Source organism: Dictyostelium discoideum, assembly GCF_000004695.1.
Source record: "Dictyostelium discoideum AX4 chromosome 3 chromosome, whole genome shotgun sequence".
Lineage (NCBI taxonomy): Eukaryota > Evosea > Eumycetozoa > Dictyosteliales > Dictyosteliaceae > Dictyostelium > Dictyostelium discoideum.
This window is the reverse complement of record NC_007089.4, coordinates 240,133-259,558: the sequence shown is the minus strand read 5'-3', so window position 1 is coordinate 259,558 and position 19,426 is coordinate 240,133. Positions and strand designations below refer to the sequence as shown.

At 23.3% G+C, this 19,426-nt stretch overlaps 6 protein-coding genes and 2 pseudogenes across 6 annotated transcripts; 5 read left to right on the top strand and 3 right to left on the bottom strand.

Moving 5' to 3' along the window:
- Nucleotides 1–278: 278 nt before the first annotated feature.
- DDB_G0278091 (hypothetical protein) lies at nt 279–1,438 on the top strand (the record flags this gene model as incomplete). The annotated part of the gene is made up of 3 exons (XM_637024.1): nt 279–314; nt 501–875; nt 926–1,438. The coding sequence occupies 3 exons, from the start codon at nt 279–281 to the stop codon at nt 1,436–1,438; spliced, it is 924 nt and encodes a 307-aa protein (XP_642116.1).
- A 128-nt stretch (nt 1,439–1,566) lies between these two features.
- DDB_G0278087 lies at nt 1,567–3,364 on the top strand (annotated as a pseudogene; the record flags this gene model as incomplete).
- A 1,169-nt stretch (nt 3,365–4,533) lies between these two features.
- On the top strand, nt 4,534–7,178 carry dymA (dynamin like protein; the record flags this gene model as incomplete). The annotated part of the gene is made up of 2 exons (XM_637020.1): nt 4,534–4,759; nt 4,843–7,178. The coding sequence occupies 2 exons, from the start codon at nt 4,534–4,536 to the stop codon at nt 7,176–7,178; spliced, it is 2,562 nt and encodes an 853-aa protein (XP_642112.1).
- Nucleotides 7,179–7,455: 277 nt separating this feature from the next.
- Nucleotides 7,456–9,872, top strand: DDB_G0278083 (hypothetical protein; the record flags this gene model as incomplete). Its single annotated transcript, XM_637019.2, has 4 exons — nt 7,456–7,643; nt 7,724–9,541; nt 9,632–9,687; nt 9,775–9,872. 4 exons carry the CDS (start codon nt 7,456–7,458, stop codon nt 9,870–9,872), a joined length of 2,160 nt encoding a protein of 719 aa, XP_642111.2.
- A 545-nt stretch (nt 9,873–10,417) lies between these two features.
- DDB_G0278081 lies at nt 10,418–11,523 on the top strand (annotated as a pseudogene; the record flags this gene model as incomplete).
- Nucleotides 11,524–11,935: 412 nt separating this feature from the next.
- On the bottom strand, nt 11,936–12,839 carry pdiA (cAMP phosphodiesterase inhibitor; the record flags this gene model as incomplete). The annotated part of the gene is made up of 3 exons (XM_637017.1): nt 11,936–12,162; nt 12,251–12,679; nt 12,782–12,839. 3 exons carry the CDS (start codon nt 12,837–12,839, stop codon nt 11,936–11,938), a joined length of 714 nt encoding a protein of 237 aa, XP_642109.1.
- Nucleotides 12,840–14,438: 1,599 nt separating this feature from the next.
- Nucleotides 14,439–16,595, bottom strand: exdl2A (3'-5' exonuclease domain-containing protein; the record flags this gene model as incomplete). The annotated part of the gene is made up of 1 exon (XM_637016.1): nt 14,439–16,595. The coding sequence occupies one exon, from the start codon at nt 16,593–16,595 to the stop codon at nt 14,439–14,441; it is 2,157 nt and encodes a 718-aa protein (XP_642108.1).
- Nucleotides 16,596–17,027: 432 nt separating this feature from the next.
- exdl2B (3'-5' exonuclease domain-containing protein) lies at nt 17,028–19,088 on the bottom strand (the record flags this gene model as incomplete). Its single annotated transcript, XM_637015.2, has 1 exon — nt 17,028–19,088. One exon carries the CDS (start codon nt 19,086–19,088, stop codon nt 17,028–17,030), a length of 2,061 nt encoding a protein of 686 aa, XP_642107.2.
- Between the last annotated feature and the right edge of the window lie 338 nt (nt 19,089–19,426).

Genomic DNA, 19,426 nt, shown 5'->3' with positions numbered 1-19,426 from the left:
TTGAACTTTTTGGTAATACTGGATAATTTGAGTGGAAAAAATAAAGAAAGGAGAAACTATTTATTTTATTTTATTTTATTTTATTTTACATCACCAACCAATTCTTATTTTTAATTTTACGATCATTATCCTTGTCATAATTTACTTGCACTTCTTTCTGGGTTAATGCCTACTTTTTCATCATTTATGAAGAGGGTAAATAACTATTGAAAGCATCAAGCATTCATTACTGAACAGCCCATGAGATTTGACGATTGATTCATCTATTTCTGAAATACATGTTAATTTTAAAAATTAAAAATGTCTATTATAAGGTAATAAATTATCATTATAATTTTCAAAACAATTAATTACCTTTTGGTTGAGAAATTATGAAGCCAAACAATTTTTAAAATTTAAAACAAAGAAAATTAATAATACTATTTTCATATTAATTGAAATATTTACATTTTATATAGTAATAAATGATAATAATAATAATCAAAAAAAAAAAAAAATAGGGAAAAAAAAGTAGGGAAAAAAAAGTAGACCCAGACTCCATTGGATATTATAAAGTTGCATTATTATTTTTTATTACAGAGCTATATAAAAATTTTGTTGGTACTGACACATATGGAATAAATCTTGAACATCTTGATAAAGATCCTGATAGAGATTTTAAAAAAATTGTTTCACTCACTGTCTCTGAAAGTGATACTTCCCAAACCAATAGTGATACAACCCCTGAAAATAATGAAGCTGAAAAATTTGGTGTCGTTTTTAAGTCCGTAGAGGTTGATCATACAAAACTATCATTATTTGACTTTATCTTAAAGTCTGCTTCTGATTCTTCAAATGATATTGAAACAAAAGTATCATTCCAAGTACCATTAATTGTAATTAATTCACCAAATCAATCACCTTCACAATCACCAATCCAATTAAGTCTTCAATCATCTCTTTTACAATCATCACCAGTTCGCCAATTGACTTATCACCACCAGATTCTCCAACCCAATTATCTCAACCATCTCCACCATTACCACCATCATCACCATCATCACCATCATCACCATCATCATCACCATCATCATCATCATCATCATCATCACCATTATTAGAAATTCAACAACAATTATCCCAATCATCACCATCATCACCATCATCATCACCATCATCATCATCACCATTAGAATTTCAACCATCTGTATTAGAATCTCAACCATCTCCACCATTAGAAAGCCAACAACTATTATACTCATCAGAATCATCATCAACATTATTAGATTCTCAATCATCTGTATCAGAATCTCAAACAGCACCGCAATCTCAACCAGAAACTCCTAAAGATAGTTATTTTGAAAAATCATTAGTCAGTTTAGCAAATTGTCAACCAAAAAATTCATTAACAAAGAGTTTTTATGAAAATATTGAAGCTATCAAATCGTTATCTAAATAAAATTTAACTGGAGTAATAATAGCTGATAATAAATGTAAAAAGTACAAAAATCTATATGATGTTTACAAAGAAATTTGACTAGAAAATGAAATTCAAAAAAAATAGTTTTCTTCATTTTTTATTAAAACATGCTGGTCCAAAATATTTTAGAGATTCAAATCAAAAAGAAGAATGCAAAAGGTCAAACACCATTTCACTCATTAATGAAAAATCCCAATGAATCGATGGTTTGCCTTTGCTTATCAATTATCAATTATATAAAAAATTATGATTATTCAATTCAAGATAATAAACTACGTACTGTTTTAGATTATTCAATTGAACGTGCAAATCTCAATATAATTAAATTGGTTTTATTGGGTGGTGGTGAATTTGGTAAAAAAAGATCTAAAAAGTTAGTTTCTAGAGAAATAGTATATAGAGTAATGGAAATCAAAAAAACATATAAAATTTTCAAATTATCATCATTTATTCCGTCATTTATTTTATTAGAGTTTACTTCCGGTTCTATTTTTGAAAATTTGGAAAACTATATAAATCAATATTTTGATTATACTGGAAGATCAAAAGAACTAAAAAAATGGAAAAAAATATTTATAAAAGATGAAATTAAATTAACTTGGGATACACTTTTAAAAAAATGTCAAATTACTTCACTAAATGATAAAAACTTGGGTACTCAATCATTTTGTAATCATTTATCACGTATAACTAATATTGATCCTTTAAGAGGTTATGTTGATATGGATTCTACTATTGGCTCTGGCGGTAATGCAATGGTGTATGGAGGCTGCTTGAATGGTAGATTGGCAGCATTTAAGGCCATGGCTTTTGGTAGTAATAATTGCTTCATCAATTTCGCAAAAGAAATTGCAGCTGTTGGTCAAGTTAGTAAATATGAAGGAACTACGGTTGTTAAAACTTTTGGTGTTCAATGAATGAATCCGCTTTTTTGATAATGCCAATGGCTCAATTCAATTTACAATCAAAACCATCTGAAATCAATAAAATGTTTGCAAAGGGCATTCCATTTTTAAAATCATTGATGATATATTGGCATCAATGAGATGTCTTCGTGATGAACAAATGGTTCACAGGGATATTAAAACTGCCAACTTTTTAGTTCAAAATGATGGTAGAATCGTTATTAGTGATTTTGGTACCGGAAGAGGTATAGCTGATTATCAAAAGAATACAAAAAGAACTCTTTTGAAACCAATTGGTACAGCTGGTTACATGGATCCATTATTAGGTGGGGATGGTTATACTTTTGATCATCATTGTGATATCTTTTCTCTTGGAATCGTCTTATGGGAGGTACGTTCTTCATTACTCATTTAATCAATCAATCCTTTTAATTAATATATATTTATTAATTTATTGTTATTATTTTTTTTTATCACTTCTATTAAAGTTAATAGTACTTGCTATGACTGGTAAATACAGTTCCAAATTAGAATGATTCGTTCAGATGGATTTAAACTAATTTATCCTGAAAGTACTCCATTATCATTTGAATCACTAATTAATAGAATGTGTTCACTTGATGTCAATGTTAGACCATCGATTGATGAAGTTGGTACTGAAATTGCTAAAATTGAAAATGAATATTTTGTAAATAATTCAAGCTTTCGTGGTAATGATGTTTGGAAAGATTTTAAACAAAAGACAATTTCAATTGAAAGAGATAAAAAAGTAACATATGTTACATATAATTCAATTTATTTAGATAGATTAACTATCAATAGTAATTTTAATGTTAAATACATATGTACCACCAAGAATTTCAGATTCCAACTAGAGGGCCATATCATATCAGTTTTGAACTCGGCATTGAAAAAACTTGAAAATTATACTGATCTTCCAGCAAGTGATCACTACACTGATATAATGTTTATTCTTAAAGAAATTAATCCTTTATTTTAAGGTATATTTCGGAATTACAAAATTATTTTCATTCAAAAGACTACCATTATTAGCAAACATAACAATTTAAAATAATATAATTAAAAAAAAAAAAATAAAAAATAAAAAATAAAATAAATCTTTTTTTTCAAAAACTATCAAAATAAATCTCAAATTAATTTTATTTAATTTTTTAAAAGTATTAATATGTGTTATTGATTCTTTGAATTTAAAATTAAAAAAAAAAAAAATAAAAAAAAAATAAAATAATTAAAAAATTCAAAAAGCATATATATTTTACATTCATTTTTTTTATATTTCATATCATTTTGTGTATTTTTGAGTGTTTTATTTTTCTGTACTAAATCCATATTAAAAATAAATAAAATTAAATTGTTAAAAAAAAAAAAAAAATGAAAAAAAAAAAATGAAAATATATATATTTTTTTTTTTTTTCCCAAATCTCAAATCCCAATTTTTTAATCAATAAAATAATAAATAATTAAAAAAAATAAAAAATAATTAAAATAATATTAAATAAAATAAAACTCTTTTTTTTTTTTTTTTTATTTTTTTTTTATCCCTACTTAAAAAAAAATATATATATTATATAGTTTTTTATTTTTAAACTACGTATTACTTTGGTTACATTTGATTCAATTTAAAAAAAATGTTTAAAAAATTAAGTTTTACTCAAATTTCTGGGAGAGTAATTGTTTTCAACGTTTGTATTTGAATATAATTTTTTAAATTATTTTATTTTATTTTTTTTTTTTTATTTTTTTTAATTTTTTATTTTTTTTTTTTTAATTTTTTTTTTTAAAAATTTTAATTCGTTCAAATAGATTTTTTTTAAATTTTTTTTTTTTTTTTTTTTTTTTTTTCATCCCAATATAATCCATTAATATTAAATTAATTTCATTTTATTGCATGTAATATAATAATAAATAAAATAAAATAAAATAAAATAAAATAAAATAAAAATTTAAATAAAAAATAAAAAGAATAAAGAAAAATAAAACTCACAACACACAAATATTAAAAAAAACTATACTTATAAAAAAAAATAAAAAATAAAAAATAAAAAAATAACCCACACACTCGAACTAATAATAAACAATAAACAAACACACACACACATACATACACACACCAATAAACTAAATATATAGTAATAATAATAATAATAAATGGATCAATTAATCCCAGTTATTAATAAACTTCAAGATGTATTTAATACATTAGGATCAGACCCATTGGATTTACCACAAATCGTTGTTGTTGGTAGTCAATCTTCAGGTAAAAGTAGTGTACTTGAAAATATAGTAGGTCGTGATTTTTTACCAAGAGGTTCTGGTATTGTAACAAGAAGACCTTTGATTTTACAATTAACTCATTTACCAATTGCTGATGATGGTATGTAATTTTTATATATATTATATATATATTTATAAAATACTAATTATTATTTATTTATTATTATTATTATAAAATTAAAGGATCACAAACTCAAGAATGGGGTGAATTTTTACATAAACCAAATGATATGTTTTATGATTTCTCAGAGATTAGAGAAGAGATTATACGTGATACTGATAGAATGACAGGTAAGAATAAAGGTATTTCAGCACAACCAATCAATTTAAAGATCTATTCACCACATGTTGTAAACTTGACATTGGTGGATTTACCAGGTATAACCAAGGTACCAGTTGGTGATCAACCTACTGATATTGAACAACAAATTCGTAGAATGGTAATGGCCTACATAAAGAAACAAAATGCTATTATCGTTGCAGTGACACCAGCAAATACTGATTTAGCAAATTCTGATGCCTTGCAATTGGCTAAAGAGGTGGATCCAGAGGGTAAGAGAACCATTGGTGTCATCACTAAATTGGATTTAATGGATAAAGGTACCGACGCTATGGAGGTGTTGACCGGTCGTGTCATTCCATTGACATTGGGTTTCATTGGTGTCATCAATCGTAGTCAGGAGGATATCATTGCAAAGAAATCCATTAGAGAGTCATTAAAGAGTGAGATACTCTACTTTAAGAATCATCCAATCTATAAATCAATTGCCAATCGTTCAGGTACAGCCTACCTCTCGAAAACTCTCAATAAATTATTAATGTTTCACATTAGAGACACCCTCCCAGACCTAAAGGTAAAGGTCAGTAAAATGTTATCCGATGTCCAAGGTGAATTGTCTACCTATGGCGACCCTTTATACGATACAAAGAATAGCCAAGGCGCCCTCCTCTTACAAATTATCACTATCTTTAGTAGCAATTTCAAAGATGCCATCGATGGTAAACTCACCGATCTCTCCAATAATGAACTCTATGGTGGTGCTCGTATCTCTTATATTTTCAATGAGATCTACTCTCATTGTGTCAATAATATCGATCCTTTGGAAGGCATTTCTCTCAACGATATTAGAACCACCATGCGTAATGCTACAGGTCCAAGAGCTGCCCTCTTCATTCCTGAAATCTCCTTTGAACTCTTGGTAAAGAAACAAGTCGTTCGTTTGGAGGAACCAAGTGCTCAATGTGTTGAATATGTCTATGATGAACTTCAAAGAATCGTCTCACAATTGGAGGCTAAGGAATTGTCACGTTTCATTAATCTCAAAGCTAGAGTAATCGAAGTGGTCAATAATCTTCTTCAAAAACATAAAGTACCAACCAAAACAATGATTGAACATCTCATAAAAATTGAAACAGCTTTCATCAATACTTCTCATCCAGATTTTGTAGGTGGTGAAGGTATCTTTGAATCATTATATAAAAAACAACAACTCCAACAACAAAATCATCTTCAACAATTACAAGATCAATATCAACAACAACAACAGCAACAACAACAACAACAACAACAAAATGGTATCAATAATAATCAAAAGGGTGATAATGGTAATATGAATGTAAATCAACAAAATATGAATCAACAAAATATGAATCAACAAAATCAAAGTACAAATCCATTCTTACAACAACAACAACAAGGTCAAAATAAATATCCAGGTGGTCCACCAGCTCAACAACAACCAAATCAACAACCAAATCAACTTAATAAAGGTCCACAAAATATGCCTCCAAATCAATCTAAACCAAGTTCAATCCCACAAAATGGTCCAAACAATAATAATAATAATAACAATAATAATAATAGACAAGATCATCAACAAGGTTCTTTCTTTTCATCTTTTTTCAGAGCTTCACCTGATCCATCTTTAGGTCAATATGGTGGTGCTAATAATAGTAATAATTCAAATAATCCAACATCACCAATTAATTCAAGTAGTAATAGCGGTAATAATTATAATACTTTTGGTGGTCAACAATCATCATCTTCATCATCACAACAATTACAACAATCATCACAATCACAATATAAAACTAGTTATAATAATAATAATAATAGTAGCAGCAATAATAGTAGTTATAATCGTTATCAAGATGATTTCTATGGTAGAGGTGATAAATTAAATCAAGTACCATCAATTATTAAAGCACCAGATGATTTAACAAGTAAAGAGAAATTTGAAACTGAATTAATTCGTGAACTTTTAATTTCCTATTTTAATATCGTTAAAAAGAATGTTAAGGATTCAGTTCCAAAATCAATTATGCATTTCTTGGTCAATCAATCAAAAGAACACATTCAAAATGAATTGGTTGCAGCCCTCTACAAAGAGGAATTGTTTGATGAATTATTAGAGGAATCACCACAAATCTCTAGTAAGAGAAAATCTTGTAAAGCTATGATCGAAATTTTAAGAAAAGCAAATGAAATTATTAATGAAATTAGAGATTTTAGAAATTAAAATATATTTAAATAAAATTTTATTACATTTATAAATATAAAAAAAAAAAAAAAAAAAAAAATATATATCCTTTTTTATTTATTAAAAAATTAAAAGAAATAAAAAAAAAAAAAATAATAAAAATTTAACACAACAAAAAAAACAGATTTGTTGTGTTAAATTTTTATTATTTTTTTTTTTTTTTTTTACTTTTAATTATTTTAAATTATAAACACACAAATAATAGAAATTCAAAATAATATATGTATAAAATCACTATTATTGGATAGTTAATAAAATGATAGATAATAATAATAATAATAATAATAATAATAATAATAATAATAATAATAATAATAAAAATAATAATAATAATAAACAACAATATAAATTATCAGAACCTTTTAATTATGAAAATGATTACCAGTATGGGTTAAATGATCAATTTTCATTTTGGAATGATGTTGCTAAAAAATATGTTCATTGGTATGTATGATGTTAAATTAATAATATATAATATTAATATTATAATTAAAATAATAGTAATTATTAATATTATACTATAGGGACAAAGAATATGAAAATATTTATAATAGTAATAATAATGAATGGTTTTCAGGTGGATTATTAAATGCATGTTATAATGCATTAGATAAACATATTGTTAATGGTGGAGGTGAAGAAATTGCATTTGTGCATGAAATACCATCAAAACAAATTTCAACTCAAATTACATATAAACAATTATTTGATAAAGTTTGTAAATTTTCAAGATCATTAAAGAATTTGGGTATTAAAAAAGGTGATATTGTAATAATTTATATGCATAATAGTATTGAATTAATTATATCAGCATTATCATGTTGTAGAATTGGTGCAACACATAATATAATATTTGGTGGTTATACTCAAAAAGGACTAACTGATTTGTTAAATATTTATTCACCAACACCAACACCAACACCAACACCAACACCAACACCAACACCAACACCAACACCAAATTTCAATCAATCACCAAAACTAATAATTACTTCAAACTATGGTTTATTAAATAATGATATATATTATTTTTATAAAGAAATAATAGAATCATTAATAAATTCAAATTTAAATTTAAAAAATATAATTTTATTCAATAGAAATGATTATAATAATAATGGTAATAATAAGAACAATAATAATAATAATCAAAATAATAATCATAATTTTAATATTTTTGATTGGAATGATTTAGTTAATGGTGGTGATATTGAACCATTATTAGAGTATGAATTAGTTGAATCAAATCATCCAATTTATGTTATGAATACCAGTGGTACAACAAGTAAACCAAAAGCAATTGTTAGAGAAACAGCTGGTCATATTGCATCACTTTGTTATTCAGTTAAAAATATATTTAAATTAAATAAGGGTGATACTTATTTAAGTTTAAGCTCAATTGGTTGGGTTAGTGGTCATAGTACATTGCTTTATGGTTGCTTATTTTCTGGCTGTAAATCAGTTTTTATTGAAGGTCCATTAAATGAAAATGATAATGATACTGAAAAAGTTAGAATGTTTTGGAGTTTAATTGAAAAGTATAATGTTAATGTATTCCCAACAACACCACACCAAATGAATTTAATAAAAATGGTTGACCCAAATGGTGAAATTAGATTTCAATTTAATTTAAAACATTTAAAACATGTATCAATTGGTTCTGAAAAAGTTTATGAAAAGACAATAAATTATTTAACCAATACTTTAAAATTATCAATAATAATTGATTATTGGCAAACTGAATCTGGATTTCCAATGATTTATAATTCAACTGAAAATGATTTAAATTTAAAAAATTGTAGTGTTGATGCTATTGGTAAAGTTGCACCTGGTTATAATATTAAAATAGTTTCAAAAATCAACAATAATAATCAAACTAGTGTAATTGAAAATAAAGAAAATGAAAAAGGTGAAATTGTTATAAAGTTTCCATTACCACCTGGTTTATGTAATTGTTTATTTGGTGATACTAATGATAGATTATTATATAAGCAACATTATTTAAATGAGTTTGAAGGATATTTTAGAACAAAAGATATTGGTTATTTTGATGAAAATAAAGTATGGTATTTTAGTTCAAGATCTGATGATTCAATTTCATATGGTAGTGTTATTGTTAATAGTGGTGTACTTGAAAATTTAATTCTAAAAATTCAAAATATTTCTGAATCTTGTGTTATTGGTATAGATGATGAAATCCATGGTCAAGAAATTGCTGCAATATTAGTACTAGAAAATAAAAATATAGATACTATCTCATTAAAAAATGAAATTAATAATATAGTTAAAACTAATCTTTTTACTTGCATAAATATTAAATATATAATAATAGTTAAAAGATTGTAAGTGTTTATAATTAAAATAATAATCTTCGATAATAATAATAACAATAAAAGCAATTATATTAACTAAATTATTATTTTTAATATTAGACCAAAAACAAGAACTGGGAAAAGAATTAAATCATTATTAACATCAATTTTTAATAGTATGAATTCATTTTTATTTTTATTATTGTTATTTTTATTAACTGTATCTATTATTAAAATTATATTAATATTTTTACTTCAAATAGATAAATCCTATATAATTCCGCCAACTCTTCAAGATGATATTGTTATTGATGAATTATTAATTGAATATTCAAAATTTAAAAATTCCAATGATATATAGAAATTTATAGTAATTTTCACAAACTCTCCATCTCTCTCCTATTCTGGGGGATCAAAAGAAATAAACGTTAAAATGAATAAATATAATAACTATTAAAAAATAATAATTATAAATAAAACTGTTTGCGATTTATTCTTGAAGAAAAAAAAAAAATTTGTTGTTGAAATAAATTATTTTTTATTAAAAAGCCAGATATGAAAAAATCAACATCAAAGTGGTGGAAAGTAATTTTATGTGGAGCTGCTGAGTTTGCCACCCTTTATTTTTTTTTGAACAACTCTCCCCCAATAAATTAAATTAAAGAAAAATAAAAAAAAATTGTTGTGTTGAATTAAGGTTGGCTGGTCAGATATAAAAATATCAGCACTAAAGTGGTGAAAAATAATTTTATTTGGTACCACTGGTTATTTCTTTTTTTTACTTTTACTCTCTATTCAGCAACCTATAAATAATGTTAAATTTTTTTTTTTTTTTTTCTATTATTTTATTTATTATAGAGCTAATAAAAATTCAAAATAATGTAAAATAATTATTTAATTATTAAAATGATTAACAATAATAATAATAAAAAACAACAATTTAAATTATCAAAACCTTTTGATTATGAAAATGATTACCAGTATGGATTAAATGATCAATTATCATTTTGGAATGATGTTACTAAAAAATATGTTCATTGGTATGGCTTCTAATTATTATTTTATTAATAGTTTTATTATTATTATATTACAGAGATAAAGAATATGAAAATATTTATAATAGTAATAATAATGAATGGTTTTCAAGTGGATTATTAAATGCATGTTATAATGCATTAGATAAACATATTGTTAATGGTAGAGGTGAAGAAATCGCATTTGTACATGAAATACCATCAAAACAAATTTCAACTCAAATTACATATAAACAATTATTTGATAAAGTTTGTAAATTTTAAGATCATTAAAGAATTTAGGTATTAAAAAGGTGATATTGTAATCATTTATATGCAAAATAGTATTAAATTAATTATATCAACATTATCATGTTGTAGAATTGGTGCAACACATAATATAATATTTGGTGGTTATACTCAAAAAGGATTATCATATCTGTTAAATATTTATTCACCAACACCAACTCCAACAATAATAATCAAGCTAGTGTAATTGAAAATAAAGAAAATGAAAAGGTGAAATTGTTATAAAGTTTCCATTCCACCTGGTGTACGTAATCGTTTATTGGGTGATATTAATGATAGATTAATATATAAGCAACCATATTTAAATGAATATGAAGGATATTTTAGAACAAAAGATATTGGTTATTATGAAAATAATTTATGGTATTTTTGTTCAAGATATGATGATTCATTTTCATATGATAGTTATATTGTTAATGGTGGTGTACTTGAAAATTTAATTTTAAAAATTCAAAATATTTTTGAATCTTGTGTTATTGGTATAGATGATGAAATTCATGGTAAAGAAATTGCTGCAATATTAGTACTAGAAAATATAAATATAGATACTATCTCATTAAAAAATGAAATTAACAATATAGTTAAAAAAAATCTTTCTACTCTCCCAAATATTAAATAAATAATAGTTAAAAGATTGTAAGTGTTTATAATTAGACCAAAAACAAGAACTTGGAAAACAATCAAATCAATATTTACCTCAATTTTTAATAGTATGTTTTCATTTTTATTTTCATTATTAAATAATGTATCTTTTTTTTATATTTACTAATTAATATTTTAATTTCAAATAGATAAAAGCTATATAATTCCAACAACTCTTCAAGATGTTAGTGATATTGATGAATTATTATTTGAATATTCAAAATTTAAAAATTTAAATAATTTATAGAAATATATAATAATTTTTAATAAATATGATCATTTTTAAAAAAATAATAAATATAAATAAAACTGTTTTGAGTATATATTAATTTTCCACCTACCTTTTATTTCTTAAATTTCAATCGAATTCGAACATTTTATTTTTTTTTTTTTTTTTTTTTTTTTTTTTTTTAATAATAAATAAATATATAAATAAATATATGAAAATGTAAAGGTATATTTAATTTGAAATTGAACCAGTTGTACATTGATTATTAATACATGGCCAACCACCACAATTTTTAGCATAGTAATCACAGGTATTTGTTGATAAATTACAAGTAAAAGTTTCACATCCATTATTTCTATTACAATCGGAATCAATATTACATGGTACTTTAATTGAACATTCGATTGGTTCATGATAACAACCATATAATGTTGAACAATAATCGGCAGTACATGGATCTAAAATTTAATAAAATAAATTAAATGTTATTATTATTTTCTTTTTTTGTTAACAATTTGAGTAGACAAAAATATATATATATCTTACCATTATCATCGCAAGATATTTTTGTAAAGTTACAACCATTTACACCACAAGTATTTAATGTACAAGCATCACCATCATTGCAATAGGTTTCGGAATGACGACAAATATTTAAAGCATCACAGAAATCATATGTACATGGATCATTATCATTACAATTTTGTTGGCAAATTACACCTGGATCACAACTGTTTGGAACACTATAACAACCATAACCTGGATGGCAAAAATCATCAGTACAAGGGTTATTATCATTACAACTGATAGTAGTTAATGTACAATTTCCAGTTGAAGCATTACAAGCAGAATTATGGCATAAATCTGGGCTAGTGCATTTATCAGTATAATAACATCCAACAACACTAGTACAAGAGAATGTTCTACATTTTGTATTTTTTGATGAACAATTTAATTTATTACAATTATAAGCACCTATAATTATTTTAGTGGTTAATGTTTTTTTCTTTTTTTTTTTTTTTTTTTTTTTTTTTTTTTTTTTTTTTTTTTTTTTGATTTGATAATTAAATTATTTACCATATGAAAATGAAAATAAAGAGAGCAATAAAATTAAAGAAATTATAATTTTTGCCATTTTATAAAAATTTATTAATACAATCTATTAAATTATTTATTTGATTTTTTTTTTTTTATTTTATATATTTTAAATTGTGAAATGAAAAATAAATAAAAAAAAATTCTATTTATACTTTTTTAATTTTTATAAAAAATAATGTTTATGAAAATTTGAAATATTATATAATCACGAAATAATTTAATTATTTTTAATGCTCACATGAACTTAAAAGGTTATTTTGAGATAGTATTTTTTTTTTTTTTTTTTTTTTTTTTTTTGATTTACTTAATTTGTTTGTTCGGTGATTGTTGATGATAAAAGGAATGAAAATATTATTGTAATCAATTTATTGGGTCAATCTTTTATAAAATCAAGATAATAGGGCATCCAATCAATAAAAGATAATGATTATCTTTCGAAAATTGAAATAGAATTTAAATTAAAATTAAATAAAAAAATTAAAAAAATTAAAAAAAAAATAATAAAAATAAAAATAAAAAAAAAATGGAACCCCTCTGTGTGATCAAAATTAACTGGTTTCCATTGAACTATATATATAAACACAAAAAAATAACGTGTTAAAACAATCAATCATAGTGGGAAATTTTGGAAAATAGTTTTTTTTACCCCCTTCAGTTTTTTTTTTTTATTTTTATGATTTTTTTTTTTTTTTTTAAAAAAATAATGAAAGTATTTGTTTGGGGTATTTTTTATTTTGTAGACTTTGTGATTAATTGAGATTTTAAAAAATTATGATCTAATATTCTATTTCTTATTTTTTTAATCACCACCATAATTATCCAAATTCAAAATAAATTTTAAAATGAATCAATGGTTGAACAACAGGCTGAGTTTATTATAAAAAAAAATTTTTAACAATAAAGTAATTGGTGGGGGAACAATAATTAAAATTGTGGTCTTAAAAATAGTTCCTTTATGTAAAATGGAAAATTAATTTTTTTTTATTTTTTATTTTTTTATTTTTTGGGATTTTTTTTTTTTTTTTTAATAATAAATAATTTGAATTGATTTTTTTTTTTTTTTGTCCACAACATACATACAAAAAAAAATAAAAAAAAACAATTGGATATTGTTTTTTTACAAAACGATAATTCTGATATTTTTTAATCATTATTTGATTTTTAACTAGTAAAATGAGCTTGATTGATTATTTATTTTTTTTCAACTTTTTGAGTTAAAAAAAAAAAAAAAAAAAAAAAAAAAAGAAAACAATTTGAAGTCATTTTGGGTAAAGATATTTTTTTAAAAAAGAAAAAAAAAAATTTCCTTTGCATTTCGGCATTGAGAATAAGGAAAAGAAATTGGTTAACCCCATAACTTCTTTTAAAATTTTCTTTTTTTTTATTTTTTTTCTTTTTTTTTTATTTTTTTTATTTTTTTTTATAATAATAATAATAAGTTAAAAAACAGCGTATTAAATCATTATTGTTGTTATTGTTCACAACTAAAATTTTTATCTTGATATTTGTTTTTTTTTTTTTTTTTATTTTTTTTTTTTTTTATATTAAATTAATTAAAAAAAAAAAAGATCTTTAATTTATTATTATTATTATTGTAATTAATTTATTATTACTATTATTATTATTGTTATTGTTATTATTGTAATTGAATTTGTTTTGGTTTTTGATTTTTTGGTTTATAATTATTTAAAATATCTTTATTGATTGACCAATGTTGTGATAAGAATTTTGGTTGAACAGTTTCAATAAAATTTTTTCTCCAACTACGAATAAATTCAAAAATACCTTTTTCACCCAAAGCTAAAACTTTTTCCATAACTTGTTTTTCATGTGGAATATAATTTTCATTCTTTTGTTTTGGATTTAAATAAATTAATTGATCAAGATCCTTTAAGTCAATTTCTTTCTTTCCAATATAATTTGCAACTTCAACCTTCATTTCTTCTAATTTATATTCTGGTATATTTGATTTATATTTTTTATTTGAAATTTTATTTGTACTACTACTACAACTACCATCTTCATTTATTATTGTTTTTTCTTCTTCTTGTTGTTGTTCTTGTTGTTGATAAAAATGATTTTTAACAATTAATGCCATTTTAGTAATTTTTAATAAAGTATTATCAGTGATATAAACTTTATTTTCACTATCTAATGGTACATTATATTGTTTAGCAATCATCATTCTCATAATTTGAGCTCTTTTATCCATATTAGCATGGCAATCACAACATAATAGTAATACATCATGTGAGGAATGACTTTTAATTTCCTCTGGTAAATATTGACGATAACAATGTGGTACAACAGAGTGACGAAGAATTTTATGAGTTGAACCACAAACTACACAAATATTCTCTTTATGAGCTAAATAATAATCGTCACCTGAATGACCTTCACCATGTGGTTGGAATTTTAATTTAATTGATAATGGTTCTTCTTTAATTATATCTGCCAATTGTCTACTAACATACCATTCAACTTTCTTTTTACTAATACTACACAATAATACATCATCAGGACTATACATTAAACAATTATCATATAATACTCTTTTATCAGGTACAGTTTTCTTTAACATGTTTTCTTTAATTGGTTTATTTGGATTTGGTTTACCAGTATTGTTATTTTTTGATTTTTCAACTTTAACTTTAAAACTTGTATTAATGAATGGTCTACATAATGTATAAATTAAATCTTTTTCATTTGGATCAGTTTTTGAGTTTTTATAAGTGTTATACATAATTTCGAATATTTCTCTACCAACCCATGCATCAGCTGCTGCGTAATGAATTTGATCATTTGTTAAATCCTTATTCTCCCAATGACTACAACGAATTAAATTTGATTTGTCCAATGTTACATTCATAACGTTTAATGCTAAACTTGCTAATCCATTTCCTTCATAATTGGTCAATCTTGCAATTGGTACTAAATCAACACAACCTTTTGTAACAACTGAAAATGTTTGAAAAATAGTTGCTGCATCTTGTGAAACTGCGACACCAACCTTAATTAAACGAGGATCTGTTAAAATTTGCTCCAATGATGTTGGAATTTTCTCCATTTGTGAAACTTGAATTAAAAATGTTTCATTTTTACTTGATAATTGAATTAATGCAACTTTATGATTATATTTTGATGTTGTAGTTGTAGTTGTGGTTGAATCATCAATAGAATTAAAATTACTCCATTCAGCATCAAAACCAATTATAAAATCTAAACCATCATTGTTTATTTCACTACAATTTGGGAATAATAACGCATTTGATTCTGTTGTTATTTGTTGTTGATTTAATATATCTGCACCATCAATAATTGTATTTGTATTAATTGGTGATGATGATGATGATGATGATGATGATGATGATGATGATGATGATGATGATGATGATGATGATGATGATGATGATGATGATGATGATGATGATGATGATGAATTTTTATCATCATTCATTTTTAATAATAATGATTGATAAAATTCATTTAAAATTAAATCACATTCTTTTGGTGTACTTAAAACATGAATTTTAATATCATTTGATAATTTAAAGAAATTATTAAATTTTACTTTTTTAACAATATTGGAATTATCATTTGTTTTATTTAAAACAATATTATTATTTTCATTATTTTCATTATTATTTTCAGTATTATCTTTATCTTTATTATCGATTTGTTTAATATAATTATTATAAACCCAATAAAAAGCAATAAATATTATACTAGTTCCAATAAATGATTTCTTATTATTATTTAATAAATTAGTTAAAATATTTTTATTTTTTAACATTTTATTGTTATTGTTATTGTTATTAAAATATATATTATTAATGATAATAATTTATTTTTTTTTTGATAAATAACTGAAAGCACGTTAATTTTTTTTTTTTTTTTTTTTTTATAATTTTCATAACTTTTCAAGATTCTTTGAAAAAAAATTTTCAACCTCTAAAAAATAAACAAAATTTCGTTAAAAAAACAACGAAATTCGAAAGCTTAAATTTATTTTTGTTTGGTTGTTTGTGTGTTTGTGATGCGTCATTCTTTAAAAAATCCTAAAATAAAAAAAAAAATCTAAAAATATATAACCCCCTCCCCCAAAAAAAAAAAAAAAGTTGGAAAAATAAAAAAAATAAAAATAAATAAAATCTTTTTTAAAAAAAACTATTATTACATTTTTATTTTTATTATTATTATTGTTATAATTTAATTAATTAATTAATTATTCTTGATTTTGAATTTGTTTTTGTCTTTGATCTTTTGGTTTACGATGACCATTATCACAACAAACAACTTTATCAATTGACCAATGTTCTGGAAGGAATTTTGGTTGAACTGATTCAACGAAATTCTTTCTCCAACTACGAATAAATTCAAATATACCTTTTTCACCCATTGCCAATACTTTATCAATAACTTTTTTTTCATGTGGAATATAATTTTCATTCTTTTGTTTTGGATTTAATTTTAAAATTTCATCTAAATCTTCAACATTAATCTCTTCCTTTCCAATATATTCCATTACAATTTTCTTCATTTCTTCTAATTTCTCATCTGGAATATTCTTTTTACATTTTTTATTACCTTTAATTAAATTATCTTCACTAATGTTATTATTATTTCCTGTTGAATAGAAATTATTTTTAACAATTGATGCGATTTGAGTAATTTTTAATAAAGTATGGTCAGTTATAAATTGTTTATTTTCATTATCAATTGGTACATTGTATTGTTGTGAAATTATCATTTTCATAATTTGATTCTTTTTATCTAGAATAGCATGACAATCACAACAAACTAATATTACATCATGTGATGAATGACTTTTAATTTCCTCTGGTAAATATTGACGATAACAATGTGGTACCATTGAATGACGTAGAATTTTATGAGTTGAACCACAAACTACACAAATATTCTCTTTTGATGCTAAATAAAATTGGTCACCAGAATGACCTTCACCATGTGGTTGGAATTTTAATTTAATTGATAATGGTTCTTCTTTAATTATATCTGCCAATTGTCTACTAACATACCATTCAACTTTCTTTTTACTAATACTTGATAATAATACATCATCAGGACTATACATTAAACAATTATCATATAATACTCTTTTATCAGGTACAGTTTTCTTTAACATGTTTTCTTTAATTGGTTTATTATTGGTATTGTCATTATTATTGCCATTATTATTATTTTCTCTATTTTTTAATTTATTTATACTTTTAAAACTTGCACCTGTAAATTGTCTACATAAAGTATAAACTAAATCTTTTTTATCATTTGGATCAGTTTTTGAGTTTTTATAAGTGTTGAACATAATTTCGAATATTTCTCTACCAACCCATGCATCAGCTGCTGCATAATGAATTTGATCATTTGATAATTTTTTATTCTCCCAATGACCACAACGAATTTTATTAGATTTATTTAATGTTACATTCATAACGTTTAATGCTAAACTTGCTAATCCATTTCCTTCATAATTGGTTAATCTTGCAATTGGTACTAAATCAACATACCCTTTTGTAACAACTGAAAATGTTTGAAAAATGGTTGCTGCATCTTGTGAAACTGCAACACCGACTTTAATTAAACGAGGATCTGTTAAAATCTGTTCCAATGATATTGGAATTTTCTCCATTTGTGAAACTTGAATTAAAAATGTTTCATTTTTACTTGATAATTGAATTAATGCAACTTTATGATTATAATGTGTTTTTGTAGTTTTATCATCAATTTTATCATCAAAAATACTATTTGGATTACCCCATTCAGCATCAAAACCAATTATAAAATCTAAACCATCATTGTTTATTTCATTACAATTTGGGAATAACAGTAATTCTGTTGTTGTTTGTTGTTGATTTATTATTACACCGTCTGCACCATCAATCATTGGTGGTGAATTTTTATCATCAACCATTTTCAATAATAATGATTGATAAAATTCATTTAAAATTAAATCACATTCTTCTGGTGTACTTAAAACATGAATTTTAATATCATTTGATAATTTAAAATAATTTTTAGTTGTTGTTGTATCTTCATTTCTTTTATTTTGAATATTTTGTGTGGTGGTTTTTTGATTTTCTTGAATATTTTGAATTTTTTGGTTGACATGATCATCATGGTTATTATTTTTATTTTTATTTTTTTTAATTAAAACATTTTTATAAATCCAATAAAAAACTAGTAATAAAATACTTGTATTAAAGAAATATTTAAGTTTTTGATTTTTCGATAAAAATAAGATTAGTTTTTGTGAGATTGTTCTCATCTTATTATTTGAATTATGATCTGAGCGCCAGTGAGCGTGCGTGTGTGTATTTATGACTATTTTAAAAATTTTATTTTTGTCCAACCCCAATGATTTTTTTTTTTTTTTTTTTTTTTTTTTTTTTTTTTTTTTTATTTTTATTTTTTTTATTTTTATTTTTTTATTTTTAATTTTTTTTTATAAAAAAAAAACTTAATTTCATTTATTCGAGGAATCATGAAAAAATCTTTTTTTCATAAAAAATTTTATACAAAAAAACTAATCTAATCCATACACTCAAACTGATATTTTGATCTACCATTTCTATTCCAAATTGGGTGTCGTGGAATGAGATGATG